This window comes from Marmota monax, unplaced genomic scaffold (genome assembly GCF_021218885.2).
Source record: "Marmota monax isolate L192 unplaced genomic scaffold, Marmota_monax_Labrador192_F-V1.1 WCK01_AAM20220418_F8-fsc00110, whole genome shotgun sequence".
NCBI lineage: Eukaryota > Metazoa > Chordata > Mammalia > Rodentia > Sciuridae > Marmota > Marmota monax.
Window position 1 is genome coordinate 3,856,263 of NW_026694633.1, and position 12,876 is coordinate 3,869,138.

Sequence of the window (12,876 nt, forward strand, 5' to 3'; positions counted from 1 at the left end):
AAGCAATCCAGTAAAACCCTGTCTGTAAATAAAATTTGGAAAAGGGCTGGGGATGTGGCTCAGTGGTTGAGCACCCCTGGGTTCAATCCCCAGTACTATAAATAAATACACAAATAAAAATTTAAAAAATAGGGGTTTAGAGAAAATTGTGTAGGCTTTATTAGCTGGGAAGAACTTGAGGCATCTGCCTCCTAGGTGTGTGTCTGCCTTTTGCCCTATCATCTCTGATAATAATTTTAGACCTATGGATTTCTGATGAATAAATTTCTTCATCAAAGGTGTTTGAAAACAATTGTGATCATGTTACTAAAATTTCAAGTATCCACCAAATTCACTCATGTGAATAATTTATTTTCATCTATAAAGGAGAACAATCCTCCATTCTGCAGAAACTTCAATTATTAGCATATTCATGCATATGAGAGAGTGACTTCAGGAAAAGGGGACAGTGGTAAGACTGACAGGAAGATCAGTCATGACAGACCTTTTTCTTATCAAATTAAAAAGGGGTCTGCCTACTCTCAGGTTGTGTGTTTGTGGTCTCTCTTTGTATCCTACATGCATGAAGGCCACCTAGCCTGGATGGATGGTGTCAGTGTCATGCTTTTCTTGTAGTGGTGTATACTGAACTCCTGGTGGGAGTTAGGTCCCAACTTCTTTTGCAACATTTGAAGGGACCAAACACTCACTGCCTGTCATGGGTTGATCCATAAGAGCTGCTACATACAAAAACCATTTTACCTTTGCAACATCACACCAAGAAGCAGGAAGTTTTCCTTTTCCTTCTTTTTCAAGTTGTCCATTGACCTTCTTCGGATATTTGGGGAAGGTACTGTGGATTGCTACTCAAGAGAAGAGGTGGGAAGCGGGGAAGGCAATAGGGGAGTCGTCCCACAAATTAGAGTCCCACCATTGCTGGTTTCAGGTCAACAATGTAAAATCACTGATTGTAAAGTTGGAAAGAGGTTTGCACACGTATGTCCTGGTACCTTCTTTTTTAAAGTGAGTTTTGTGACTGTAAAGGGAAGAGAAGGAGCTAGTTGCTCAACCTCTGTAGATGATCAATCTGCTGAGGTGGTTGTGGCAGATGGCGTTTTGTGATTCTCACAGTGACTTTAAATCTCCTAGCTTGGCTTCCTTCTTGGGAGGTACAGTGACAGTTTAAAGCTTATTGAACCCTAATTACGTCAGATTTATTGACTTATCATTTTGCTACTCTATTCTTTGTTATTATTTTTTATCCTTTGCCCCTCCCCCTAAAGGATTACCTATCTTCAGATATGAGGGAGAGATGAAATAAAAATAGAGCCATCAGAACATAACAGAGAATGAGAAATTGGGAGACATCTGGGCACCAGAATAATTATTTGCATTGAAAAAAAACAAAGAAAAAGGAAGATATTACAACTGAGTCAAAACCTAGCTCCAATCCCCCTGCAGTGAAGGCAAAAAAAAAAAAAAACCCACAATGAGCCAGTTCACTGCCAATTAATACATCTCATCACCAAATACGCTGGAAAAATGGGATGAGCAGTACCTAGTTCAGCAAGCACGCCATCCATTTCCCTTCCCTGAGGCAATTACCTGATAATATAGATGCAACGGCAGCAATGATGAAGGACACAATGACACCAGGTCCCGCCATTTCCTTGGCTACCAGGCCAGACACCACATACATGCCAGTGCCCACGCAGCTGCCAACGCCAAGAGAGATAAGGTCCATGGTGGTGAGCACCTGGGCGAGCTTGGTGCCATGTGCTGTAGTGGCCCCCGTTCCCTCCAGCATGGACTCCACTGGTTTGGTGCGTAGGATCCTGGAGTGCATGGCATACCAGGCTGACCCCCACTGCACCCGCCGGGGGTCCAGTGAGGCCAGGAAGCCACTCATCTTGAGTAATAGGAGTTGCAGTGAAGGTCAGCTGATGGAAGAGGGCTACAGAAGACTTAGTGGATGGTTCTGGAATTCATCTAGTGAATAGGGATCTCCCTTTTAGGAAAGTTCCGCAGCAGAGCAGCCTTCTCCTGGGCATGAATATCTGCACATACACAAAAAGAACACAAGAAAGGAGAAGATGAGACCAAGTGGGAAACAAATGATGACTTGGAGGCATGGTTGAAGTGCACATCAGAGCTCGTTTGTCCTCTGTGTGCTCCTAACATGGAAGGTTCCATTTGCCCTGCTGTTCCCCTCCAGTCCTAAGTGACAGTCTGAAGCTTCTGTGTTGCATAGTTGTTCTGGAGGGGTGTGATGAGTCAGGGCTCTGTCACTTAGGCTCTGAAACCTTGGGTAAGTCATTCCTCTGTGCTTCCATCTCAACTGTCTAATGGGACAATGAAGTCTCCTAGTGCTCATGTGACCATTAGATGAGCATATGTCTATAAGGAGCTTACAACAGCACCAAACATGTGGAAAGTGCTCCTCTGTCTTGACTCTAAGTTCTTCTTTCTTGGCTCTGCCAAGACTTCACCTACGATTCTTCAGCAGGCTCTGTGGGGTCATGATACCTTTATTTTTTACACAAGGATGTAGAATGAGACCTATGATTCTCGAGAAGGGTTATGCCACCCATGGGGTCATTTTGAACTTGGATTTCAAATAAAATGAAAAATGCCTTGGGTGCTTTTTGCTCTTGAAGATTAGGGTGGCATAGAGTACCTCCTGGCATTTGGGGCTGGGGCAGAGACAGTAAATTTGTAGGACAGTGTCCCATCACACAGCTTTCAAATATCTTGCCTGACATTCCTATAGATGAGCAACCTGGTAATGATGATCTAAGGCTAGAACAATGTTGGATTGTTTTAATATGCAACTACATTGAATTCTCCAGGAAGGTAACTACAGGGCTTGGGGTTGTGGCTCGGTGGTAGAGCACTTGCCTAGCACGTGGGAGGCACTGGGTTTGATCCTCAGCACCTCATAAAAATAAATAAATAAAATAAAGATATTGCGTCCATACAAAAATGAAAGTAACTATAGGATAAATCAAAGGAAAGTCATAATTTGTTTACTTTAGAACTTAAGAAGAATTGCCCACCATTTCGGAAAAACAACACTCCACGCAGTGCCACTCATGGTTTGTATATGTCATTCACACCCCTGTAACAGCCTGTCATTTGGAACTGGCACATTTGCAGTGATTCTTCATATTTTGCAAGCATCTGACAACTTCACTTGGATATGCTGCGGAAATTTACATACTGAAATATGTTGGATATGGGCAGGTTATCCATGAATTCCACTTCAGTATACTACAGAGGACAAAATATTTATATTATATTTATATTTATATTATACAAAAGGATGCTTGGTCCGATAAGAGTTGAGAACTATGGTTTTAGGTGATTTCTAAAATTTTGTCAAATTAGAAAACACAAATATTTTATGAAGCTACTTTCCTTGGAAGCCAGAGACTTTATAAGTAAGATTCTATAAAGAATTTTTTGCCGTCTAGCTAAACATTGATTCCAAGTACTATACTGTTAAGCGTAGACATTTACATGTATAATAAGTACCTGCTTACATAATCTACTATTATTAATTAATACTACTTAGCACTTAATGTAGCACTTATCTGTTTCTGAAGACTTTGCAAACACTATTTAATTAGGAAAATCAGGTGTGTGCGGCAGTTTGGTTCACAGGGGTTGGGTGACAGCCCTTCTGGTTTCATTTCCTCCTGGAGCCTAGAGTGTCCGCATTTCCCCTTCTCCTCCTTGCCCCCAATCTCCCCCTGCACCTCCTCCTCTTCCACCAATATACCAGGGAGGCTTCTAGAACTGCTTTAGTTGTAGTTTTGTGGGGAAAAAAGTGAACCTCTCTATTTAGTTTCAACTCATTCAGCATGAATTGAGCATTTGTTAACTGCCAAACATGGTGCTTGTGCTTGATTTGCTGGTGAACTGTTAGTCTGGGATGGTAGATGATGCCCACCTGCTTCATCCTGCAAATGAGAAGCCTTATTTGTTTTTTTTTCTGAGAGGCTTGTCTTTTGTTATTTTTCTGATTACGGAAGCATTGCATGCCTGTTGCAGACAAGCGAGACAGTATAAATAATAAAAAAATGAGTAAATAAAGTACTACAACTAGCATCGGCCCATAAGCCCATGGTGTATTTTCTTTTAGACCCTTTTCTGCAAAAAATATGTGTAAGCATCTATTTGTATGGATATGTGTGTGAGTGTGCACTTTATAAGTAGGATTATACCACTTATTATGACTTAAAACTTTCTTGTTTTGCTTGACAGTATGTTAGAATGTTTTCTCAAATCTATGGTTATGGAACTATTTTAAATAACTGCATAGTCACTTCATAATTCTGGCTTCACTAGTATTCTTACTCAGAAAACTGACTTGTTGTCTTGGCTTTATTTCATTCATTTATTCAAGAAAATGTGCAAAAGAGTCTTCTCTGTGACAGCCAGCCTTGGGCATCAGTTGCTGGGATAAATAAGAATCCCTGGTCCTGCTTTCCTGGAGCTGATGTTTGGTGAGGAGAGACAAAATACATCTGTCAACAAATGAACATAAGGGCTATATTATTGGTGGATGATGTCTCTCCCTCAAATTCATATGTTGAATCCTAACTCCCAATGCCTCAAAATTGTGGCTTAAATAAAAACAAGACTACTGTTTTCCTTAGGATGGGTTCTTTCATGCTGGAGTAGGATGGGATCCTAATCCAATATGATTGGAGTTCTTTTAAAAAAGGGACATTTGGACACAGATACACAAGGACAGTACCATGTGTATATGAAGGCAGAGGCTGGGGTGAGGGTCTATAAGACAAGGAACACCAAGAATTGCTGCTCAACCACCAGAAGCTGGAAAAGAGGCAGGGAGCAGATTCTTCCTCACAGTCCTCAGAAGAAACCAACTATTGATACCTTGACATTGGCTTCTAGCCTCCAGCATAGCATTGTTAAAACCAGCCAGTGTGCATTACTTTGTTATAGCCACCCTAGAAAACTAGTACAGGCTCTAGAGGAAATAAAACAGGGTGATGAGAGGGGAACAGTCTCCAAAGACAGGGTATTGGCTCCTGTGTGACCATAAGGAGCCAGTCATGTCAGAGGGCAGAGTAAAGGTGGGGTCTCCCCAAAACTGTGTGACTCCTACAGGGCAGGGAGGAAAAATTTGAGTGCCCTAAGTTAGCTGAGTGTCAACTAACTTAATCCTCACAACAAATTTGCCTTTGTAGAGGAGGTGATGGAGGCCAGGAGAGGGCAGTCACTTGCCCACAGTCAAGGTTTCCAAGCTCTTAAGGGACAGAAGCAGAACATGGCCTTGAGCATCTGCTTACAGAGCTCATGTCTGGACTGCTGGATCTCTTGCTGGAAGTGCATAGGGGTCATACTGTTGAGGAATTGGTAAGCCAAGATAAGCAGTTTGACTCTAAACACTGTGAGAAGCCATTGGAGGGTTTTATTATTTCTCTAAAAGTAGCTGCTGTGCAAAGTTTAGCAGAAGAGTCATGCTCTGAGGAACACTTTAAATCAGTCCTGGGATGGATATATATGAAAAGTGAGTGGGGTACGGGTTTGCTGTAGAGGAAGGCTGCTAAGTGAACACAATCTCTGAGCCATGGCCAGCGCAATTCTGCAGCCAGGGCAGAGCGCGCACATAAAGGGGTTGTACACAGGAGAGAGACAGATAAACTTTCACAGGATGGAGAAGGGCCTCCTGGGCCACATGCTTTTGGAAACAAGGAGAGCGATCCCACGGCAGGGCATGACCATGGTAAATGCAGGTGGCTTCATTCCCAGCTTTTTGAGGAGTGGTGCATGGGTTTCCTCATCTTTAGGCTTCTTTGCAGTGGTCTCTTGATACACACTGGGATCACCCAGGGAGTTTTCAGAAAATCTGGGGTCTCAGCATCATCCAGAGATTCTGATTCAAGTTGTCTGAGATGTGGCTACATATAGGGATTCTTTAAAGCTCTAGAGCAACAAAGCTGAGGCCCCATGTCCCTTGTAGGCATAATGACTCAAGTGGGCCCTGGTGTCCCACAGATACCTCTTGTTTCCTGTCCTAGCCTGGGCTGGTGGTGGGGTCTTTCTTCAGGTCTTCTCTGTGGGCAACCACTCTGGATACTGCACAGGTATCCCAGGATACTTGTCCTGCTCAGCCCTTAATCAGACACCATCCCAAGAACACTGAGAAATAAACCTGGCCTATTAGGGAGACAGCAGGTTCTATTTGCATTCCATATACATGGTAATTAGAAATCGGGGTGAAAATGTGGATAATTAACTGGAACAAAGATGGAGGGTGGCAAAAATTCCGTGCTGGCTCAATTCCCTTCACACATGAGGCTGAGCTCTGGCTTTATTGATGCAAACAGGGGTTTGGGGGCATTTCCTTTCTTGGTAGGAAATTTACTGGAGAGAACAAAATGTACAAAAGAAAACATGCTTCTAGGTGACTATTGACAATATCCATATTCATTACCCCCAGAATATGTTAATCAAAGACAGTTTTGGAAGCTTATTGCTGTTGTCTTTCCAAGATGAGCAATAAATGCGTGTTGTGCTTTCTCTAGCACTTTAATTCAAGTTTCTCAAAATACTTCACTGCTATAACTAAGGAAGGCTTATGAGGCCTCCGGGAGGGGAGAGTCATCATTGTGGTGTTTGCTGGCATGTTTGAGGGTTCATGGGCTCCAAGTATAATGATGGTAAGAGCAGGTTTGTTTCAGAATGCAAGTGATTATGGTTTAGAAACTCACTGAAGAGGTAGGATTTAGAACGAGATTAGAGCCTACCTTTGGAGGTGAGGAAGGGAAGAAAATGAAGGCTAACAAAAGTAACAGCCAAAAAAAAAATATCATTCCTGCCTGATTTTGCAAATACACCAACGGATTACAAAACATTCCTGGTGAATAGTAGACCAGGCTTTGCCAGAGTATCTGGGGCAGCAGAGAACATTGGCTGATAGAGGCAGCCCCTGTGCATGGTTGGACAGTTATGAGGGCTGCAAAATCCTTCTCATCAATGTCCCCAAGTAAAATGAAGTAATAGAGTAAAAGTAGCCTGATTTTATGAGCTCTACCTGCTGATTGCAGGTCCAAATGCCCTTTCAGCCTGAGCTCCATCCCACTCCTGTATCCTGGGGTCTTGTGCTAACTTTCCCACTGGACTTACTGCTTCTCCTCCTCTGGATTGAGCTACTGGCTTCTGATTAAGGTATAATGTGGGAGCCAGTTTCCATAGTTTCAAATTCTGGCTCTGCCTTTACTAGCTAAATGACATTGGGCAGATTCTCTCAGTGCTTTAGTTTTGCCATCTGTAAAGTGGGGTAGCAATGGTACCTAGATCATAGGGTTGGGGTCAGGAATGAAGGAGCTAATGAGCGAGAAACTTTTGCTATAGTCTTTCTTACAATGAGTATCAGGGAGTGTTAACCAGCATCATCCTGTGCTGGGCCTTAACTAGGTCTTCTTGTCCCCAACTGCAAACTTCCCTCCCATCTTCATCTCCCCAGACAGATCTCTGAGAGCCCTTGGCTTGCTTCTCAGTCTTTACCCAGGGATTTGTTCCTACAGAAACTTCCCTGGGTTCCTCTTGGCTGTAGACTTGGTTACCTTTTCTCAAGCTTGTAGACCCAGGCTTTCTTCTTCCGTGGCTGCCCTTATTTAAATGAACTCCTTGGCAGATTTCTTGGAGCTTAGGGTGCAATATCTCCTTTCATTCTTTGTAACTTTGACTTCCCCCACCTCCAAGATGCACACACACTGGTGGGTGTCTAGGACATGGTGGGTCTACTCAGTTACCAAATGAACCCTGAAATCATGATCCCTGAAATCATGATCCCCTCTGATGTTGGCATCTGCAGCTACACTGTTGCTCTTCTCTTCCTTCCAAACTTGCTTCATATAGCTCTGTGTTTGCACCTCAACTGTGGATATGCTTGTGTATCAGTTGCTATGACTTTATACTGGGTGGCCAGGTATAGGCCAGCTGTATCTGAATCTCAGGGTCTTCTCAGCCCTAACAGAACAACCTAGTAAATTGGATTGAGTTATGTGTCCTAATCTCTCTCTTTTATTGTCTGCCATTTTGCCCTCTGAAACTATATCAAGTTGGGCTAATCTATTTATGGCTAATCCACTTCAAGTTTTCAAAGGCAGCTATCATTTTTTGAAGTCTTATGATCCCTAGGCCAAACCTTTTTAATTTCTTCTGTGATCAAATGTGGCTAACATGTTATAATTTCTAGATCAATCAATTCTTATTTGTAGTTCTTGAGCAGGTTGCAATTTATTATGGTTGATGTTTTTGACCATGAGAGAATGGTAAGGGAGATATTTTTGGTTGTTCTGGCTCTGTGTGTGTGTGTATGTGTGTGTGTGCATGTGTGTATGTGTGTGTGTGTGTGTGTATTCCCACATACGAGCATTAGCATGCACCCTTAAATCATATAATACTGGTATTCACTTAGATATACAACTGGATTTAAAACTAGTGTTCCCTGCTTCTAATATTCCTAACTGCATCTTTGCTACGTGTTGATTGATTAAGCCACTTTTCAAATATTTTTTGCTACATATAACTTAATGATGTGCTAGCCTCCTTTGTATATGGCATCTCAGACACAGCTGACTTTGTTTTGCTTGGAACGTCTTTTGCATCTATTGCAACCCCATATATTAGCTCTGCAGAAGAGGTGGTACCAATTCAGCTTCCTTTTCAAGGTTACTGTTTATTTTTCTACTTCTATATAAGTCATTGAGTATACTAATTGGTTTTTGCAGGAGTAACAAACAACTCTAAATTTCAGAAGGTTACACATGACATTTGTCTCTGGCTATGGCTCTATTCCAGGATGTGGGTTGGTTTTAGGTCTCTTCCTAAATCCAGACTGTGTATCTACTCCACATGTTTTCTTATTCTTGGACTCAGGATGATGGAGCAATCTCCATCTGACACAGGCTCTTCTCTCCAGGTGCAGGCCTGGGTCTCAGGACTGCTGGAAATGTGAAATGCCTCTTTTGCTTCTGGTGGGTTCTGGCACTTCCACTGGCTCTCTGTTGGCTAAAGTAGGTCATATGACTAAACCCAAAGTTAGTGGGAGGGGATGTATCCTCTCCCATTGGAAGCAGGTGAGTCACATGGCAAGGGACAAGGTTGTGTAATATTCTCATAAAGGAAGATGTGACTAATTGAGTTGAGAACATCTCATTGAGCCCTTGGTATGTATGAGGCAAAGCAATTGTATTTTTCTTTTGAGACTTTTTCAGAAATAAGCAGAAATCTGTTCACCTGAAACATAAGTTTAAAGATAGTCTGATATGTTTATTCCTGTACTTCCACAATTAATTCTTTATAAAGATACAAATATTGATTTCCTTTAATGTCCAGTTTAAATTAAAAATTCATCTGCTCCATACTGAGCAGAATAAAACAAAGAGAAATCAGTTTGATTTTGTTTGCTTGAAATAAACAATTCTTTAAAAATGCTTATGAGGATAGTTGATCTTTTTCTGGTCTGGGATGATATCTCTACTTAAGAAAAAAGAAAAGTTTCACCAGGCATTGTGGTACATGCCTGTAATTCCAGCTACTCAGGAGGCTGAGGTGGGAGGATTTAAAGTTCAAAGCCAAACTCAGTGACTTAGCGAGGCCCTAAGCAACTTAGCAAGAACCTGTCTCAAAATAAAAAATAAAAAGGGCTGGGGATGTAGCTCAGTTGTAAAGCAGCCTGGGGTTCAATCCCCAGTACAAAAAAAAAATGTTTCCCATTCTGTTTTAGTTTGTCAATCAGCCTATGTATTTGGTGGGAATTGTTGTGAAAATGCTCCCAAGAGAACATCTGGCATTTACATGGAGAAGCAAGGAGAAACTTGTTCAGAGATTGGCTATTACCATAGAACACTGCTGTTCTCTAAAGCCTCAGCCTGGGAGGGCATCACAGTCTGACATCACCTTTCCCCTCCTCTCTTCCCCTCTCCCACGGATCCCAGGTCCAGGGCCTCAGGTCCCTACTGGGGCCCATGGATCTCTGAATGTGTGGTGACAGCCTGAATCACTTTTCCCTTCCACTGATGCCAGTTTGGGTGCCCCAGGACCATGCTTTGTTTCATGTGTTCTTTGCTGGACCTACAGTCACAGTCACAGAGCCAGAGCTCAGGAAACGGGAAAACTGCATTCATCAGATTTTTGTTGGGAAACTCTTCTTTTAGAAGGACAAAGAAAATCAGTTAAGTCTTTCATGCCTCCAAAAAATATTTAAGAAGTTAAATTAGAATAATCTTCAAAGAAATGTTTAATGAGTCCTACTGTGTGCTTCACTCAATGGCAGATATTATGGTCATAAAAAAATTACTATGAGAATATCAAGAAGTTAGATGCAAAGTGTCTTCCGGGCAGCAGGTTTCCTCTGTTCGTCCTTTTGGATTCTCTCACCAATTCTCCAGCTGTGTCCTAGGGAGCTGACCAGCATGGAGCACATCAAAGGCTCCTTGCCCTTTGGCTGGATTGGTCAATGGGAGGATGAGCAAGCCATCAGGAAACTGGAAGAGAGGAAGGCTAGGTATTTATCCCTAGCTGCCCCCACTAGGTCAGTGTGGGTTGAGCAAGTCCATCCATTAGAGACCACTGTCCTTCTCAGGTGGCCTCTTTATGTGTTCCTTCTCTCTGGTCCTGATAATCCTTTGTTCTCCTTGTCCTTTTAGGCAGGGGGTGCTACCCATGTGTCTAGCTCCTGTGACTGCAGTTTGCCTCATAGTTTCTCTCTCCACTCCCACACCTTTGTATATAGTTCTTTTTATTAACTTGCCTCAAAATATCAGTTTTGAGTATATGCTTCCTGATGGATCCTGCCTGATAACATGGGTATGACCTGAGGGTGGGAAAGACCCAGGACAATCAACCATACTCTCTGTGGCTCCAGAGATATTGGGTTTGAACTCATAACAATGAGATCTGGGCTTCGACTCTGCTGCATGACCTCAAGTTTCTTAAAATCCCTGAGCTGCAATGTTTTCATCTGATGATGAATATAATATGGAGTTAGCATCCTTTATCCAAAATACTTAGGGCCAGAAGTATTTTGGATTTCAAATGTTTTTGTGGGGATTGGGATATTTTTGTGTGAATAATGAGATATCTTGGGGATGGGATTCAACTCTAAACATGAAATTCATTTATATTTCATATATTCCTTATATACATATTTATATTTCATATATTCCTTATATTTTTTAATATTTTTTTTTAGTTGTAGTTGGACACAGTAGCTGTATTTCACTTATTTATTTTTATGTGGTGCTGAGGATCAAACTCAGGGTCCCGCTCCTGCCAGGTGAGCGCTCTTCCGCTGAGCCACAACCCCAGCCCCCAGAAGGCAACTTTATACAGTTTTTTTTTTTGGTGGACAAGTGTTCTGACTGTTTGCAGGGCTCTTGTCAAAGTAGGAGAGAGAACCATTTCAGTTTAGAAAACCTTTGAATGAATGGCTGGTAACACATTATTTTTTTTTTCTGGCTCACATTTGACTAGCCAGAAAATTTAATTATCTAGAACATATTTTTCAAGCATTCCAGTAACTTGGGATTTAACTGCATGCCTAAGATTTTGGGAAAGAGGATGAGCCCACCCCATACACAGATCATTTCTAAAACACATAAAGATTTTAAGGTTAACCTGTGAGAGGTGAGAGGGCACTATTGTAGGATGGGCATCTGATTGAAGGTCAAGAGACCTGAGGCTTGTCCTAGTCCTATGGGACAAGCTATAGGTGAGACCTTCAGTAAGCCACAGCTTGCTAAAGGTTCTGCTTTCTCATTTAGAAAATCATGATAATGACTGACTTTTTGACACTACTGGGTTGCAAAGTGTAGTCATAGGTGATACCTAAGGTGGCTTTTTGCACAAAATTCTGATCTCAACTTCAAATACGATTTTAGAGGCCATTGTGTAATAGTGAGGTCATAGGATGTTTATGTTAGAGATCATCCAGCTTGGCACCTTCAAAGCCATGTGCCATCACAATGTCGCGGAGCCTCCAGATACACCTCCTTGGGTGAGCGCCCAACTCAGCATGTCCTCACACTCAAGACAGAAACACCAACTGGACTCCTAAGATACTGAAGAGACAGCAGGCTTCACTGAAAGGGCCTGACAAAAATAGAGAAATGCTGTCCCATGTCACAGAGCTTCCTTCTGTGTTAGGGTCCTCTGACTGTTGGAACAAATAGCCATGTGCTCACTGGACAAAAACAAAGTAATTTGTCCTTTTACACCTCTGAGTATGAAGGGCTGTATACCTTGTGGATGCTGTAGGGGACAGTCTGTTCCCATGGGTTTCACAGCTTCTAGAATCTAGAGCTACTTTCCTTGGCTCATTATCCTTTTCTTCATCTTAGAGCCCAGAAGCCTAACATCTTCTCTCTGAATCCCTGCCTCTTTCTTATAAGGACCTTGTGAGGACATTCGGCCCATCACTGAATCCAGGATAACCTCCCCATTTCAAGATCCCTAACTTAATCACCTCTGTCTGCAATGTCTCCTTTACCATATAAGATAACAGTCACAAGTTCCAAAGATTAGGAGTGGATATCTCCAGGGGAACATTATGGAGCACGTACACCTTCTAAGAACCGTTCTTATCTCAGACATGTCTTTCTTCATATTTCCACACTCAGTAACAAACTGTCACCTCTCTCTTCTCTCTTTTCCTGAAAAACAAAATGGACTCAACCTTTCTCTATATAGTCTCTCCAAAACCATGCCCTTGATTAAAACAAAAACTTAACCCAAATGATAACTACTTACTGCCACTCAAAAATACCCCTAAGCTGGGCTCAGTGGCGCATGCCTGTAATCCCAGTGGCTCGGGAGGCTGAGGCAGGAGGATCATGAATTCAAAGCCAGCCTCAG

General features: G+C 42.2%; 1 protein-coding gene across 1 annotated transcript in view; it reads right to left on the minus strand.

Moving 5' to 3' along the window:
* Nucleotides 1–12,876, minus strand: part of Slc7a14 (solute carrier family 7 member 14) — a 114,050-nt gene that overhangs the window by 59,317 nt on the left and 41,857 nt on the right. The window contains exon 2 of the mRNA XM_046422969.2: nucleotides 1,585–2,036. Coding sequence (XP_046278925.1) covers nucleotides 1,585–1,888 — 304 coding nt within the window. The 5' untranslated portion in view covers nucleotides 1,889–2,036. The remainder of the gene's footprint in view (nucleotides 1–1,584; nucleotides 2,037–12,876) is intronic.